General features: G+C 30.1%; 1 protein-coding gene across 2 annotated transcripts in view; it reads right to left on the bottom strand.

Annotated features, from left to right (window-relative positions):
- Positions 1 to 15,252, bottom strand: part of LOC132746537 (complement C1q tumor necrosis factor-related protein 3-like) — a 31,350-nt gene extending 16,098 nt beyond the window's left edge. Inside the window, exons 1-2 of one of the 2 annotated variants that reach the window (XM_060735723.1) lie at positions 15,058 to 15,252; positions 13,247 to 13,822 (exon numbers count right to left, since the gene is read on the bottom strand). In XM_060735723.1, coding sequence (XP_060591706.1) covers positions 13,392 to 13,822; positions 15,058 to 15,214 — 588 coding nt within the window. In that variant the 5' untranslated portion in view covers positions 15,215 to 15,252 and the 3' untranslated portion in view covers positions 13,247 to 13,391. Of the gene's footprint in view, positions 1 to 13,246; positions 13,823 to 15,057 lie in introns of those variants that run through there. The other variant, XM_060735724.1, reaches the window with a different exon arrangement.
- Between the last annotated feature and the right edge of the window lie 1,361 nt (positions 15,253 to 16,613).

The following is a 16,613-nucleotide window of genomic DNA, read 5'->3' as shown; positions in this document are numbered from 1 at the left end:
AACATGTAATTGCAAGAACTAGAAAAACCATTTAATTGAAGAACATTTTAATTAAAGGAAATACACCATTAAGGCTTCACTTCACAATTAAGACATTATAACCTTAAGATAATAAGGTACAATGTACTTCAAGAATTTGTTTCTTTGTTGCAACAGATGAATTATTACTGTTAATACATATACTTTATTTTTTAAATAAAATTTTTTTGAGTTCATATTTTTTTCCAATTGAATATTTTTGACTTTATCCTTTGCCTTATGTCGTCGAATTGTTTCAGTTGATTGTTTTGCTTTGATATCATAATACATTAAAGTTGACCAAAAAAAAACTATTCTTATATTTCTCCAAAAGAAACTTAAACACTTTAAAGTGATCCATAGAGCGGAATTTTTTGTTTTTGTTTATTGTTGTTTTTTTTCTTGGGGAGGGGGGGGGGTTGTAAATAAGTTCCTTCTTCTGAATGAATGTACAACGCAGCTTGTTATGCATATTTTGTTCATAAACATAAACGACCGAGCTTTGCACTTTAATATATTGATATATTTGAGTGAGACGAGGACACTTTATAACAAAATAAGCATGCAACTGAGATACGGTCCTTAACGTACACTTTCTACACTATCTATATTAATTCTTATTATTTTGCAAGTTATGCTTTTTAGATTTTCAAATTATTGTATGTCTTTTTGTCCTGACCATTTTCCATCACTGTGTAGATGAAGAGAAATTGTCAAGATTTCTAATCTCATTATACGATCATGAAATGAAGTTTGTTCACTTCCAGATTATTGTAATACTGACGCTGAGGATACTGACTTTTTACAGCAGGTCAATGGAATAACTCGTTCCTCAACTTGTGAATTTATACCGGTTAACATTGACTTAACATCTTTCTGCTTTTACAATAGGACACACGACGGTCTTTCAATGAGATTCAATGTATATAGAAAATGATATATATCGGTTAATTGAGCCTGTATATCAATCGTTGAGTTGGTAAATCAAATTTAAAAAAAAAAAAAACACTTTATGATATATTGATATGTTTTTGGTTTATTTTCATGTTTCATACATGTTGTTGTCTTGTTATCCTTAATTTGTTTTAGTTGATTATATAATCATAACATGTTGATTCATAAGCCAAGCCAACTTCAAACGAAGTTGTTCGCTCTCATACGGTGTGCATGCTTAACCACGATGATGAAAGTCAAAAGTACGATAGTGAAAAGTCGAAATAACGAATTCACGATGGTAAAAATTTTAGCAATTTAGAAAACAATTTAGCAAAAAAAAGTCAAAAATAAGGTCATGGAGAAAACATATTTTTAACGAGGCTTCACCATCTTGGTTTTGCTAGTTCGACATTCGTTATCTTTGTTTTGAATTTTCAACATTGTACCTCCGACTTTTCACCATCGTTTTCGTTCTTTGTTTCGAGATATGTGTGTGCCTTAACTGGACCCCGTACTATTATCTTATTTTTAATTCATTGTTTTCGATTTCGTAACTCGAACATATAGCACTATATACCAAATATCCATGTCCGTTTTCTCAATGGTCAAGTCGATGTAAAAGTGAAAAAAAGATGTTACGTAACTCGCTGTCTGTGGAACGTGAAATATCACGTGATTATCATCCATGCTCTTTTAAATATTAGATACCGTCCTATTTTCTGATTATGACGTTCTGTCCTTAACATTTCGTAACCAAAGATATCCTATAAATGTTTGCACATGTATATATACTTTTACTCGTAGTATTTCCTTGTCTGATATTAATTACAACTGTTGCTTTAGGGTTCAAATCATTATTTTATTATATCTAGAAGGCATAGTATAATAACCTTCCTATCTCTTTAGTGTTTAATTTTCTAATCTGTGCCATTGTTTTAGGCTATAGAATAGAATCATTAAATAATAAGCAAAAAGCGATTGTCCTGAAATAGCATCATGGTCCTTTCGACACCAAGCCTAGTGCACAATTTATACAAATTTCAAACCTACGACGTCAAACTGCACGGAAATACGTAATAGCCAAACTATAAAATTATAAGAAAATGGCATGATGTACAAAACGTAATTTTGATAAATAACGTTTTTTTATCATTTTCCCTGACCTTTTACTTAAAACACAACTTAAGTGCTACATCATATTGACGAATTCACAGATATTAAGCTAAGAGTGAGTGAATCAAATTTTGTTAGTCCGTTTATTTAAAACCTGAATATATAAGACCATCTTAAAATGTAAAGAATTTGAGGTAGCCGTTATAACTACGTTTTCAAGTACTTACGCAAACGTAATTTGATTTTTTCCCTAAATATAACTGTTATTCAAAAATTTATAATATGGCATATATGTAAATACATTCATTTTAGTTCAGACTGCTTCTATTTCCGTGAAAAACTAATTGGTAACATTAAATCGGAATAAACTAAAAATTTAATTAAACCAATTAATTTATATCGAAATATCTAAATATCAGTAATTATCCCCAATTTAAGTAAAATAATTATATTATAGTCGTTGATTTTTTTTAAAAAGTAAGGGTTTGTATACAGTAATATATATTTTCCTGAGGACAATTTTGATTTAATAGACCAGAAATAAAGTGCTGTCCACATTTCCTCCTTTCGTTTGCCAAGGGGAATAATTTTGTTTTAATAATTGAAAGCAGTAACTTCTACTTTTTTACGCACCATGCGATTAAATATTTCGAAAAACGAATTAAAAAGTGAGTAGCAAATAAACTTTGAAATAATGTTAAATGAAAATGTTTAGAATTTCCAGTATTAATCTAAGTTTGAATATAGAAATCAACTCCAGTTTCAATTTAAAAATGTAATTATTTTATTTGAAAAATAGACAACGTTTCGACTCAAAAGTCTTCATCAGGTATACTTTGTTTACAGGAAATGACGTCAACGTCATATGACGTCAAGGACAACGACATCAAAATGTAATACATAATTTGGCGTATAAATGTTATATGTAGGATCTTTATAAAAGATACAAAACACTGGTGGAGATGCAGTAAAAAGCAATGTAAAATAAGAAAACCAGCATAAACTACATATTGACATAAAATTAGTTTTAAGTCATATTAAGCAAAAAATAGAAAATACATGTACAATTTTTTATAAAAAAAATAAAAAAATATTAAAATGAAGAATTATAATCTACAAAATTAATAAAGTATTTTGGAATTCATGCCACCAGGAATAATTGTACCTAGCTTATACATGCATGAAGTTTCTTTTAATAATATTTGCCAATATTAATCTACAGTATTAATCTACAAATTTATTAATCAATAAACTAATAGCCCATTTCCCTTGAGTAAAATGAGATTGATCAAGATCGAGTAAATCTTGCTAGAATTACCTCTAGATCTTATTTAATTATATCCGTTGGCAGTAATTTGTCGGGAATCATCCTATAAAACAAAATTATATTAAACTTGTATTGTCAATAAACTTTAAATGTTTTTTTTTTTCACCCTGAAATAATAGAAGCCAAAGGGGGAAAAGAAGAAATTATAAATAATAACGGACGTTTAACGGGTTTCGACATAGAAAAAAATGAAATCCTCAAAACAGCAAATATAAGATGCTGCAGGTTCGGTTTAATTAAATCTGTATAAGTCCGATTGATCCCCCGCAGCACCGGCTTATGCAGTTATTGATAATTGAAAATATGCTTTCTTAAAATTAATATCAAAACAGATCTTTTAAATTTAATTAACACGGTTATAATATAAATGCTTTGCAGCAATATTTACTTATCATTTAACAAATCAAGTAGGTATGATATGTAAAGGGCATGCACGGACATAATCGTTAAAAATAACCAAACTGATTTAAGTGTCGCTTATTTCCTTATTTCGTTCAATGTCAATAGTGGCAATTGGCTGAGGAAGTGATGACCTAAGATGGCCTAAGATGCTTGTCTCTCAAGCCATTGATCTTAGATTTGACCTACACTGGTATCAAGGTCATGCTTCTTCGTATGCCACCAGTCCACTAGAAGTTAATTTCAGGAAGCAAACTAGCGCGAGTTACATATCTCCCTCGGAAGCATTAACCACAACAAAACAATAAGAACATTTCAGATTCGCTCTAAAAATAAACGTGATTGGGATCATCATACGACCACAGACAAACAATCTATATAAAGGAAATGAACTATTTAGACATTTCACTTAAGTATATAGCAATTGTTAAGTAAGATACCTTATATCGTAATTTCGACTGTCAAATAACAGACATTTTCTAAATTTCGTCGTCTGCGCATACGGAAAAACAAAATATATTAGGACAAGAGTGGAATCGCAATAAGTTTTCCACGTGCGAGTCGGTGACATAAGCTCATTAGGTGTAGATTATACAAACTTGTTTATCTGCTCTGTTTACTGTTCGAACTAACAAATTATTTTAACTGTTGAAGTAACTGTGAAAGTCAAGCCGTCAAATCTTTAACTAAACATTGTTTGGAAGTCCCTTCAATTTCGGGTTAATGATTTATTTACTTTCAACTAAAATTACATAAAATGCGTATATCTTAAATACAGAACAAATATAATTTTTATGAAAAGTACCACACTGCAAAGATTTCTTGACAAACATAATGTTGATTCAAGTAAATGATAACAATAATATATTTCTATCAAGTCGTCTTCTTTTTTGTCTTAAATACGTTTTTTTCATTTCAATGGTCAAACCATTCATAATAAGCCTTCAGTGTTAGGAGCGTACATGATAAATTTGAGAAAAGATGTGTTTTGTCAATAAAGTAAATATTAAAAATGCTTCCTCAATATATCCCTTGTTCTCAAATGCTTTTGAATATTCCAAATAAAATTTGATGTTTATTGACAATTTGTTGTAAGAAAGGAGATTTACAAAATTTAATGTATCTGTTAGATGATACGTAAGTGACATTTCAAGGCAAAATTCATTAAACAATGACAACCAGATTAATTAAACAATTTGTATTGTTTTTACACAAAGGAAATAAATACATAAATAAATAAATAAGTAAATAAATAAATAAATAAATGTTTTATTTACCAGGCTACGACTGCGAGATTAACATTAATGTTCCGAATTAATTTTCGGTCAATATGTTGATAACACTAGTACAAAAGTAAGAACTCATTACTGGGTAATTGATATTACAACATCTTATTAAATAACTTTGATAATGGTCCATATTTTTCAACTTATATACAGATAATGAATATAATAAATAAAACACTTGATTACAATTCGTGAAACTTATTCGTGCTAAAGGTATTCGGCAAATAAACACTTTACTACAACCAGTGATGGTAGAGCATGTTTAGGGTATTTGAATAACAAACATTTTATTTCAAGTTGAAAAATTAGTACAAGTGTAGGAAATTTAGGTTACTGTAACAAACATTTAATTACAATTCATCAGGAGAATTGTGAATGCTGTAAAGTTTATTACAGTCCTTATAAAATTGTTCAATAAATTGAAAAGGCTAATACATATTTTTCATCTTATAACATGGTGATTAAGATAACAAAAAATGTCATGGTCATGTTTACATGTTTTAATTTAGAAATTTAAACATTTCACAACTCAATAATTACCTTTCTCTAACACATAATTAATAAAAACAATCAATAAAAAGCTTATTCAGTGATAAATGTATTCTTATTTTCTTTTCGTAATTTATTCCTTCTAAAACAGAATCATGAAGAAATCCAAGATACAACACAAACGCAGCTGTGTCCTGTACACTTTAATTAGTACGATGCTATAACAAAGCTAATTGTGATAAATTAAAAAAAACACACACAAAAAAGCCTTTAATTAAAAAAAGAGCAGTTGTTTAGCTCTTATTGCAAACATATGTTATAGTGACGCTGTGTGAAATTTTATAATTACAAAAAAGCACAATAAAATAAAAAAGTACAATTTCCTAGTTTGAGATTTGTTAAGTAATCGATGAAATACAAAATAAAAAATACAAAACATATAAAAAATTATAACAAATTTATAACACTTGACTATTGCTTTATCTGATATCTTTATCTAAAGTATCCAGAACTATTTTATGTCGGTTAGGATGTACTTTGCTCAAGAACTATTTTTATTCAGTGCGGCACCTACTAATCACTATGTAGATGAAGACAAATGATAAAGGTTTCTTATCGGCTTATACGGTCATTAAGATGTAATTTTGTTTCAAACTTTCCTTTTTTTAGAATAATGACGGTTGAGGGATATGAATGTCAGAAGTGAAAGGAATAAACCCATTCTGATACTTGCCAAATTCTGCGGAGTAAAAGTTGCCGCCACATCGTTTCTCTAAATTATAAGCGCATAGCGGCTTTAGGTAACAATTATACAATCAAATAGAGAAAATTTTAGAGCATTTTTCTACATTCAAATAACTAAACTCTTGTTTTCATGGAAACATCGGTACTGAATATAGAGATATACATGTATTATGCTCAAATGCTCAAATTTAATATTTGAAGAAAAAAATCCTAATAATTACTACACAATCTTGTTTGAGATTTTAAAATATACAAATAGAAAATGTGTTATATTTTAATCTTAAGACACTACAGTTAATCACAGTATGATTACATAGTGTCTCTACAAAACTGGCAATTTTATAAGAACAGACCAAATGAACTCAACAAATTTAAAGGAATGCAGTTTCACAAACACAGTTTATATTTCACTTACTCAAATAAGACATATTCATGAAAAATCTACAAGATTCAATACATTTCTGCATTAAAAGTATTTCACACAAAGACGTGCAAAGTAGAGCTTCAAATGCACCAATGCAAAAATTGAACGATATCATTCGGCAAAATGTAATTTCAACGTATAAGCAGTCATATGTTTTTTTTTATAATAATAATATTTATTATTATTATTTATAATGTGATAACCAAATGTTGTTGATTTTCATTTCTTATTACAACCAATTAAAGTCAAAATTCGTTTTCTTGACTTTTTACATATCAACTAAATGTTTTATACTATTTACTTGTTTTATATCAGTAAAATACCGATATCAAAATTATTGGATACTTATAAAAGTAGTTGATTGCAGAAAAAAATCTCTTATGGCGTCTCATAGATGTTGCAAGTGAGTATTATTTTGATTAAACTTAATTATTTCTGCAAACAGCAAAGCATTTTTTATCACTAAGATCATTCCGTTTAAGAGAGACAATTTAATTATAGTAATGATTCTTTTAAATCGAATTACTTTTGACGAGTTAAACGAGTCAACTACCACCTAAAACGTAATACATTCCAATTTTATTTCGATTGACATGTTAATTATAGTAATGAAAATGTTTTGAAATCGAGTAACTTTTGACGAGTAGAACGAGTCAACGACCTAAAATGTAATATTTTATACTTTAATTTGATTGACATGCTCTCTTTTAGTCTCTGCCTCCGAATTCGTTGAAACCTTTTATTGAACTGAATTTTATGGAATGTAATTAAATACAATCGTTTAAGGTTAAAAGTATTTAAAGGATATCCCTGAGGTCCAAAAGCATAAAACATTAAATTTGAATTTTCTTACATAGATCAGCTGGGACATTTAAGAGATAAAGAGTATATGCAAAAGATAAAAAAAAAAATACACACAATTAAATTGAACATTGTATTGTTGTGCTTAACTTTGGCCGATTACAGTGAAAAGTGTGTAACACTTTTAATTTTTGGGGTTCCTTTAAACAATTAGAATAATCATTTTGGAAAAAACGAGGTAACGGAATGATCTGAAAGTTTGCACAGAAGCTATCTAGACCTCCATCAAATTCAATATAAATCCAAAAAGTTACTTCCAGTCCTGTCATGCAAAAAATGAACAACAACAACAACAAAAAATAACAAAAAAAGAAGAAGAAAAACACACCTCATTGGAGTCCCTTTCATAAAAAGGATATATCTAGATAGTTTAAAGGAGACAACAGTGAATAATAATAATACATTGATAAGAACAATATGCATTATGTTGGATGAGTACACAGCTATCAAAAACTATATTGGAGGAGGCGATAGGCGATTCGAATAAAGGTTTTGCAGCAGTGCACGAGTCAAATAGAATCAATTTTGTTCTCATCAATGTATAATGTATAATGACCTCTTTATTTCAAACCATCATATTTTGATATTTTGACAGAACGTTGTTACATCAATCACAATAAGGATTTTATATGATTTTTGGGAGTCTTAACATACGCATTTGCATTTTTAAAATGAAAATGGGACTACATTGTATATGGGTGATATAGGGATTTGATATGTATTTTGAATGTAAATACATGCGATGATAAAACTTGAAATGATAACTTACCACAGCAGAATAAAAAATGCTAATAACAAAAAAATGAAGTCTTATTAAAAGCAACACACTGTCGAACTATATTGTACCAACTCATTGGTAGGTTGGATACCGTTTAAGCCGGTGTTAAGGGGCGTGTTGGATGTTGGACTTTTCCAGTCTTCCTCATTAACAGACCCAATCAAACCGTGTCTGCATTTGTCATGTTATTCATTACATTAACCAATTTTCGTTGAAAACCTTATTAAAAATATGAATAAAATAACAAATATTTATTTTGTATTAATGTAAGTATTATTCCATAGAAATGTACATTAGAAAAGAAATAGGTTTCAACTAAAAAAGCATTCAAATAAAAAATACAAATTGTGCAAGTATTCATTATGTAGAGTGAAATTGTGCATTCCCAACAAAACATATGCTTGTTTATATTATTCTGATGGAATATTAATGTTATCAATCGTTTCTTTAATCCTACCAAACTTGACATGTGTCATTAAACATTCACAAAAAAGAATAAATTAATTTAAAAAATAAATAATCATCTTTTTGTTCTGTCCTCAAAGTCGTCAAAATAATTGATTCCGACTGGCATTTTACCAATTACTGTAGGAAATGTTATTGACAAATTATTCTTTCAGCTGACGTAAATGTGATTTAATGGCACATTTTTTATCATTATGTTTCCTTTTTGTGAAAAAATAGAAACAGTTTGTATGAATACACAATAGTTAAAGTTTGGTTAAAACTGTTACCGTTTATTTCCGTTTCTTATAGAAATTACAATGCAATAATGTATTATCTCATCATACAAGTTATTAAGGTTTGACCACCCTAACGGGCACACTAACGAACTAAACAATTGAAAACAAGGTCAGATGTATGCCTGAAAGGACACCTGTATGCAAAATTTAAACAAACTTTACCGTACGGTAAACGAGTTTTTGCCACTTTTCTGAACTTAAGCTTGAATGTTAGAAGAGCCCTTTTTTCAAAAATGAGGAACCTTTAAATCTATAACATCATCCTTATGAAAAATGTTTTCCCATTAATGATTGCTCAGAAACAAATAATAACATTCAGCTCACAAGGAAAATGATCGTTTCTACTCAAATACAATGATATATGTATAAAATGTAACCCTACACTACCAATTTTGAACATGCCCAAACTTTGTTAACGTTTTGAACTTCCGCAATTAGGAAATAATTAAGGAAAGGTTAAATTGGGAAAATATTAATGATTTTAAAGCTGTAAGATTATCTTATTACTATGGGTTTACTTGCATTATGCCAGCCATTAAAATAACGCCGTTTTTCCTCCCGCGACCAATCTCGGTTTGAAAACGTTGCGGATGTTTGTAAATTCAAAATTTTCATGTTCAAATGTTCAATTCTGCTTAGGCCGGTGCTAGCGGGCGTGGACGGTAATATTAATTTTTCAGTACCGTTTAAGAACAGGCTCAATGAAACCGGGCCTGCAATATTATCACTTTTGTCGTTTTCCGCCTGGGCTTTTTGCCACTTGGTCGTATGGGGGTTACGTTCATTGAACGCCGCTTTTCCTTATTGATCTTGTTTATCATATTTTAATGCCGTTGCATTGATTGTAGGAACAATATGAAAACGATTCGTTTCATCTTTTTACATTTTGGTGCCAGTGATTTCGGTGGCTAGAAAGAGGAAGAAAAAAAAACACATAATATTTTTAGGCCTAAACTATTACATTGATTACAGCATTATCCTTCGATGAGTTGTACAATTTAGATAATTAACGGTCACAATATCGTAGAATAAACTCATATCATTCGTTTTTATAATTCATATTTAAATACTATAAAATCATGATAAGGCTGATGGTTTTTTTGTTTGACGTGTACACAAAGTACACAAAGATAAATCGAATAAAAAAAAAATAGAATTGCATTAATCAAATAATTTTAACTGAATTCCTTACATACTTGCTCTGGATTTTGAATTTATATTGATGACAATAACCAAGAAACTGTTGATGATGATCAAGGTTTGCCCCGCTTTAATGTAATTATGACGTTATAATATGATGAAGTGGCCTTTAAGGTGAATGAAAATGGTCCGGCATCACTGTCTTCAACTCGCTGGGTTTTCTATAACGGTATCCCATTACGGTAACCCATCCTTAGTTCCTGGATCAAAAGCCTACTTAGGCAACTTGAAATACTGTTCAAGGCAAAATAATTGATACATGTACATGATGTAGCAAGGCTGACATTATGGTGACAAACGGACGAGTAAGAGAGAAAAATGTATTAATATAATTATGAAAAGAACTTTGACCCTTCTTTTTGTCATTCCGTACAAATCACTAGTGATGGATAGCCTTGATATTATGAAACTTGTAATATTAAGATTTATTTTTTTAGAATCCGGACAAACTTTAAATTAAATATGAATTGCTCTTCAGAATTAAATACTGAGTGCTATTGCTGTATATCATATTTACATAATATGATCTGTATAATTTCATAATTTGCCCCATTGCTATATATCATATTTACATAATGTTCTTTAATATTTTATCACATACTGAGTCCTATTGCGTATTTTGTATTATTATGTTTTTTAAAGTTATCACCTCGTTTGTTCTTGCTTTGACTGTCATGTTATTGTTTGGTGATCTGCTGGGATCCGTGCCGGTGTTCCTATGTTGCTGGATCGTGCGTGTGGGGTTGCGTTCATTTATCGCCGTTCTGTCTTGTTGATCTTGTTTTTTTTCTTCATATTTTTATACAGTTTGTAGCTTTCGATTACACATTTGTGTCGTCGTGTTAAAATATGAACATTTAAAAAGAATCTTAAGATTGCACTCGACAAATGCAACAACCACATAACTATAGACTACATCAACCACATAACTATAGACTACAATGCATAACATTTCACAGAACAATAACTATATTATGCATAATGCTTTTGGTTTGGTTTTACGGTGGCTGCAATAAACGGTGGCTGCAATTGCAATGTCCAAACCCTTAAAGGCAACTTATCAGCTGAATTAACAAAAAGCACTGTTTCCAAAAATACATCGCTTTTTACAAATAACGAAATAAGAGTTTTAAATTTCATTCGGATGTCAAGTTTTTGGATAATGTAAATTTAACTTTATTTATCTTTTGACGTTGTCTTCCTTGTATTGAATAAAGGGCAACCGTTTGTGGCCAACATGATTAAAATCAGGTACAAGCTGTATGCCTCCAGATGAACCCAAATTTTAAAACAATCAGACTTAAGAAAATTGAACTTTTAAGAAAATCACACATGTTCAAGACTCAAGTAATAATTTACATGTTATGTGCGGTTTATGAACAGGCTCAATCAAACAATTTTTACGTGTTGAGCTTTCTTTAGGGATTCTGTTTTTCTCTATTTATGACTTTGCAATTTTTATCATCATATTTTTTCTCAGTGACTAACGCAGTAAGGACTATCTATGCATAATTTTACATAATTTTGGTCATTGATGTGGATTGAACAAGCTCTTTTGCAACGTGCAAATTACTTTCTTTGTTCAGATCACAAAACTTTACCTTTTTATGCAGTCTCACAGTTTTCATGATAATTAGCATGTTGCTTTAATCGTTGTAAGCAAGCAAGGCAGGCATTTCGGCATGATTTCAATATGCTAGCTTCGTTTGCTTTTAGCCAATATATATATTCAGGAATAAAGCATGCTGTCGAAATATTTTGCATGTTCATTTACAAACACTGTTATGTAATAAACCGATATTCAGAAATGCTTAACCTATCTGTCAGTTAGATCATTTTGTGATCTATTGTTTCTTATAAAAAATAAAAGTCTGTCTGGTTTTATCTTGTTCCATTTATCAGACCCCATTTGAAATATGCTTTCTAGCTTAATGTGCTATCCTTGTAAACATAGATCACTTTAAACAAAATCATTGTATTGTTTTTTGGGTTTTTTACCTGACTGTATAAATACCGATCCTTCTTATCATCCTTTATAATAACTATACACCTTGTTACTTTATTGACAACAATATAAAATGCCAGTAGTTCTAGACAGATTTCTGTGATCTTAGATATAAAGTTTCTGGCTTGTTGTAGTCATACTCTTACCTTTGTAGTTGTTTTTTTTTTCTTGTTTTTTCTGTTACCTTGACCTATGTTCTAACTTATGTATGTATTAATTTCTTTTATTATTTGTATGCGAATTTAATGATATTATCATTTGTTTAACCGTTATTTTATATATTATAATTTATGTTTATGTAACTGAGATCAATGATGTTGCAAAAAAGTCATTCTTGACATAACAAATGAGTCCGTTACCGACTGGAGATGACAATGAATTCGAAATTCTAATTGTCCGTCTAATACAAAGAAACCCAAAGAAATTAATGCCTCTTGAATCTGTTGAATTTATAACTTTAAGGAATACTGACGTGGGTACCAGAGTTTCATATCTTACATTGTTCCAAAATCCCGCTGATCTAATCAAAGGGATAGAGAATCGGTGTAAAACAATGTTTTATATATTATCAAAGGTTTCCGCAACAAGTTACATTCTATCGCGGGTAATTTAACTTTAATAGCAAGTTACATATTTGTTTGAGAACAGACTATAATAGTTTTAAAATACGATCTCGCTAAAAATGTTTGAAAATTCTTATAATGAACTCTATACATGAAGTATCTATCTTTGAGAATTGTAATGCTCTTATATTTCGGAGGAAGATACGATAGTATATATAACACTCTGTGAATAGTTTGTAACAAGTTAGCATTAAGTTGTAAGAATGTTTTAATGCTACATTTTTTAAAACACACATGCACACGAACACACACACGCGCATGCGCGCATACACACACAGAGGGGAAAAACACATCATTCAATTAAATGTTTATTGTTTAAATCAAACAATGTATGAATAAAAAATTTTCTTGTAAGCATTTCACATTTTGAAAAAGGAGACATGTCAGTTTCAAATAATATTATAGTAACATTAGAAGAATGGTCATAAAACGTGGCCAACAGGCACTACCCAACAGGTTCTGTTTCCACATCAGCAGCAATAAGAAAGCCCGTAAAAAGTGTGAATCCAACTCGTTCCCCGTTGATCAGATAATTATTTTGACTTTCTACCCAAATCTGTTGACCTGCCATGCAGTGAACCACGACAGAGTTTGAGCTTTGATCGTCGATACCAGGACCAGCCCCAATTGTATAAAGACCAGCTACCGAAGTACCTTCATGTTTAATGAATGCTTCTAGTAAATGGTTGACGTGTGACAGAATTGATACTGTGAAATGATATGCTCCATTTACAGGACATGTGAACTTTCCTTGGACATTATCATATGCGTTGCCGATGTTCGTTTGCACGGTGTCGAATACGATGACCTGTCCAGTCGTCAAGCTGTCGTCGTAATTCACATGGGCTGAAAACGCCACTGTGCTTCCACTTGCAGCTAAAATAAATATAAAGTGCATATATGCATAACATATTTACATTCATTATGCAAGACACTTTAACATTCAACGTTCCATACCACAAAAAAAGTTATTCACTTAGCATTTAAATTGTTTTCCTCAAAATGTTATAGGAAAAAATAAATAACGTTAAAACAGCAAAATTTAAAATGTTTTAAGCTCGGTCTGATTTTGTCGTCTGTTCATGAACAGTAAAGGTAAATGGAAGCAACCGTCAATGCCCCTTAACACCGTCTTGAACAGTATTCAACATTTATACATGGCAATGGTGACAATTTGAATTCAGAAACATCCGCAGATGTGTTCTTTCAATGACAATCATGAAACCTTTAATGTGACACTTTAAAGTCATTCCACGACACAGTGTAAAAATGCATGTTCCCAACAATAAAAAGTAAAACAATAATTCTGGCGAAATAAAAAAGAACCGAATTTTGAAAAGGGGTATGAGACCTGCATACCACAGACAGACACGTCAAAATATAAATCATTAAATTAAAACATAATTACATTAGGAATAATGGAACCACACAATTTGAAAAAATGGAATAAACTATAACAAAAAACAGAACAAATATGTCGCGCTGATCTATCTTTAAGAACCGGAAATATAACATCTCTACATGGACCATGTTAAATATTATGTCTCTTTTTTAATGTATTTATATTTAGATTGAAATGATATTTGGTGTTGTGTACATTGAGTTTTTAATAGTTACATAATTAAAGACATTACATTGTAACATCAAAACTCAAAATAGTATAATTATTAAATTATATAAATGTTATTTCATTATTTTCATATTTTCGAAATTATGTATTTCTCTTTTATGTTGATTAATCAATCAATTTGCTATTTCTTTTATACCGCTTCTAGTCAATAGGAATTATATTTGTTAAAAAATATAAACTGAAACTGAAATATTATGAAATGTATCTAAAAACCTTGTTTAGTAATTCAAACGTCTTTAATGGCTTTTTTATCTCTTATAAATGTAGTTAAATTTATTTAAACGCGAAACATTGTTTAACTTAATATAAAAACAAGCAAAATGGATAATGCAAAAAGGATGTTGAAAGCAAGCTTGTCTGAACAGCGAGAAAGTACAAAATTGTGGAGAAAATAATTTTTGTGCGTACTTAAAGAAACATTTATCTTTAACCAATGAAATTGTCTAAGGACAATTACAGTGTAACATAAGAAGTGACTTACCTCGTTTTGTTCGTTGGTGTTCCGTCTTTAACTGTTGAATATCAGTTTTTAAACCTGTCACCATATTTTCTAGACTTTCAATCTTTTCCTTAAGACCCTTGCTTTGAACATGAACAGTAAACAACACTAACACCAGTATGACTATGTATGACTTCATGCTTACAATGATATTGCTCAGTAACTTGCTAGAACAAATTCTTTGTCTGATATATATATGATTTACTGATAACCTACCTGACCTTTATTTCAAGCGACTTAAACGTTTAAATCTATTTTTTTTGTTATCTTTAGTACGGAAGCGGCTTGGTGTCGATTCATAATGGTTGAAAATAATATAAATCCTACGGGAATGATTTAAAGCCTTATAAAAAGTATGTAACTACTTTGTAGGACTTAATAACTCCTACATAGAAAAAGTCCCAGGAAGAGATAAAGATAAAAAGGCCTTAAGTGTTCTTATAATTCCATATATCTCCATCGTTATAAACTCCAAACTAGGTTTATTTTTCTCATACGTAGGAGCTAAAAAGTCCTTATAAAGCTTTTTTATATCCTAAACTTGTTTATCCTCTACGTAAGAGTAGTTGTTATAAAGTTGTATGTTTCAGTTATTATCTCATTATTATATTTTTCTCTCATAGGAGTATAAAAATATATCATTAAATTTTATTTTCTTTCTTCCTTTGTTGTTGTTGTTTAAGAAGTGAAAAAAATCTCTTACGTAGGAGTTATAAAGACCTGTGTAGGAGTTATAATATCCTAATTAGGTTGTGTTCTTCATCTTCTATGTTGAAGTAAAATTTATAGAAGTTCAACATAATGACTTGGCAACAGGACGCTTCCGTACATTTGTAAAAGATATTACTTTCAAATATTTTTATAATCATTTACTTTATTCATCCAAAATATTATGTAAATAAATAACCGGAAAACGCCAATTGAAAGTAAAGGGTGTAACCTACCGTTTTAATCCTAAAAAGATAAGTGTGTTAGCTACTGAAACATTGAAACAACTTATTGGATTTGAATACATATGTTGCCATAGATCTTAACAATTTTGGTATCTTTGTTAAAATTCATAAAAAAACTATTTCGTTAGTTCAAAGTGAATTAAGTCTGTCTTTAATTATGAACAGTCTTTGTTTGCTTATATTGGTATACTGTTACTGCATTGTATCATCAACATTTGTTATTATATCAATTACAAAACCATTCAGCTGACTTTTTATTTATTTAAATAGCATATACGAATTTCGATAGTTCGATTGTGTTGGAAGCCATAAGCTTATTGAAACACTCTCGAATCCGTTCCTGGAACCAACCAGTACTAAGCGATGAGTGTAAAGTTTCTTGCTCACGGAAACAACGGCTCGCTCATGACGGGGTTTGAACCCACGCGGCCATCAATCCTTAGATTACTAGTCCGACAAGTGAAACACACGTGAAAAGCCATCCACCTTAAACATGCCTTCGATTTTGTTTTAACGTATTAGGTTTGTGTAAGCGTTTGTTAACTGTTTCATCTCATCTTTATTAAGATCGACTGAAAGAAAAGA

Source organism: Ruditapes philippinarum, unplaced genomic scaffold (assembly GCF_026571515.1).
Source record: "Ruditapes philippinarum isolate M1 unplaced genomic scaffold, ASM2657151v2 ctg2038_1_1_1_1, whole genome shotgun sequence".
In the NCBI taxonomy this organism is placed as follows: Eukaryota; Metazoa; Mollusca; class Bivalvia; order Venerida; family Veneridae; genus Ruditapes; species Ruditapes philippinarum.
This window is presented reverse-complemented; position numbering and strand designations above follow the sequence as displayed.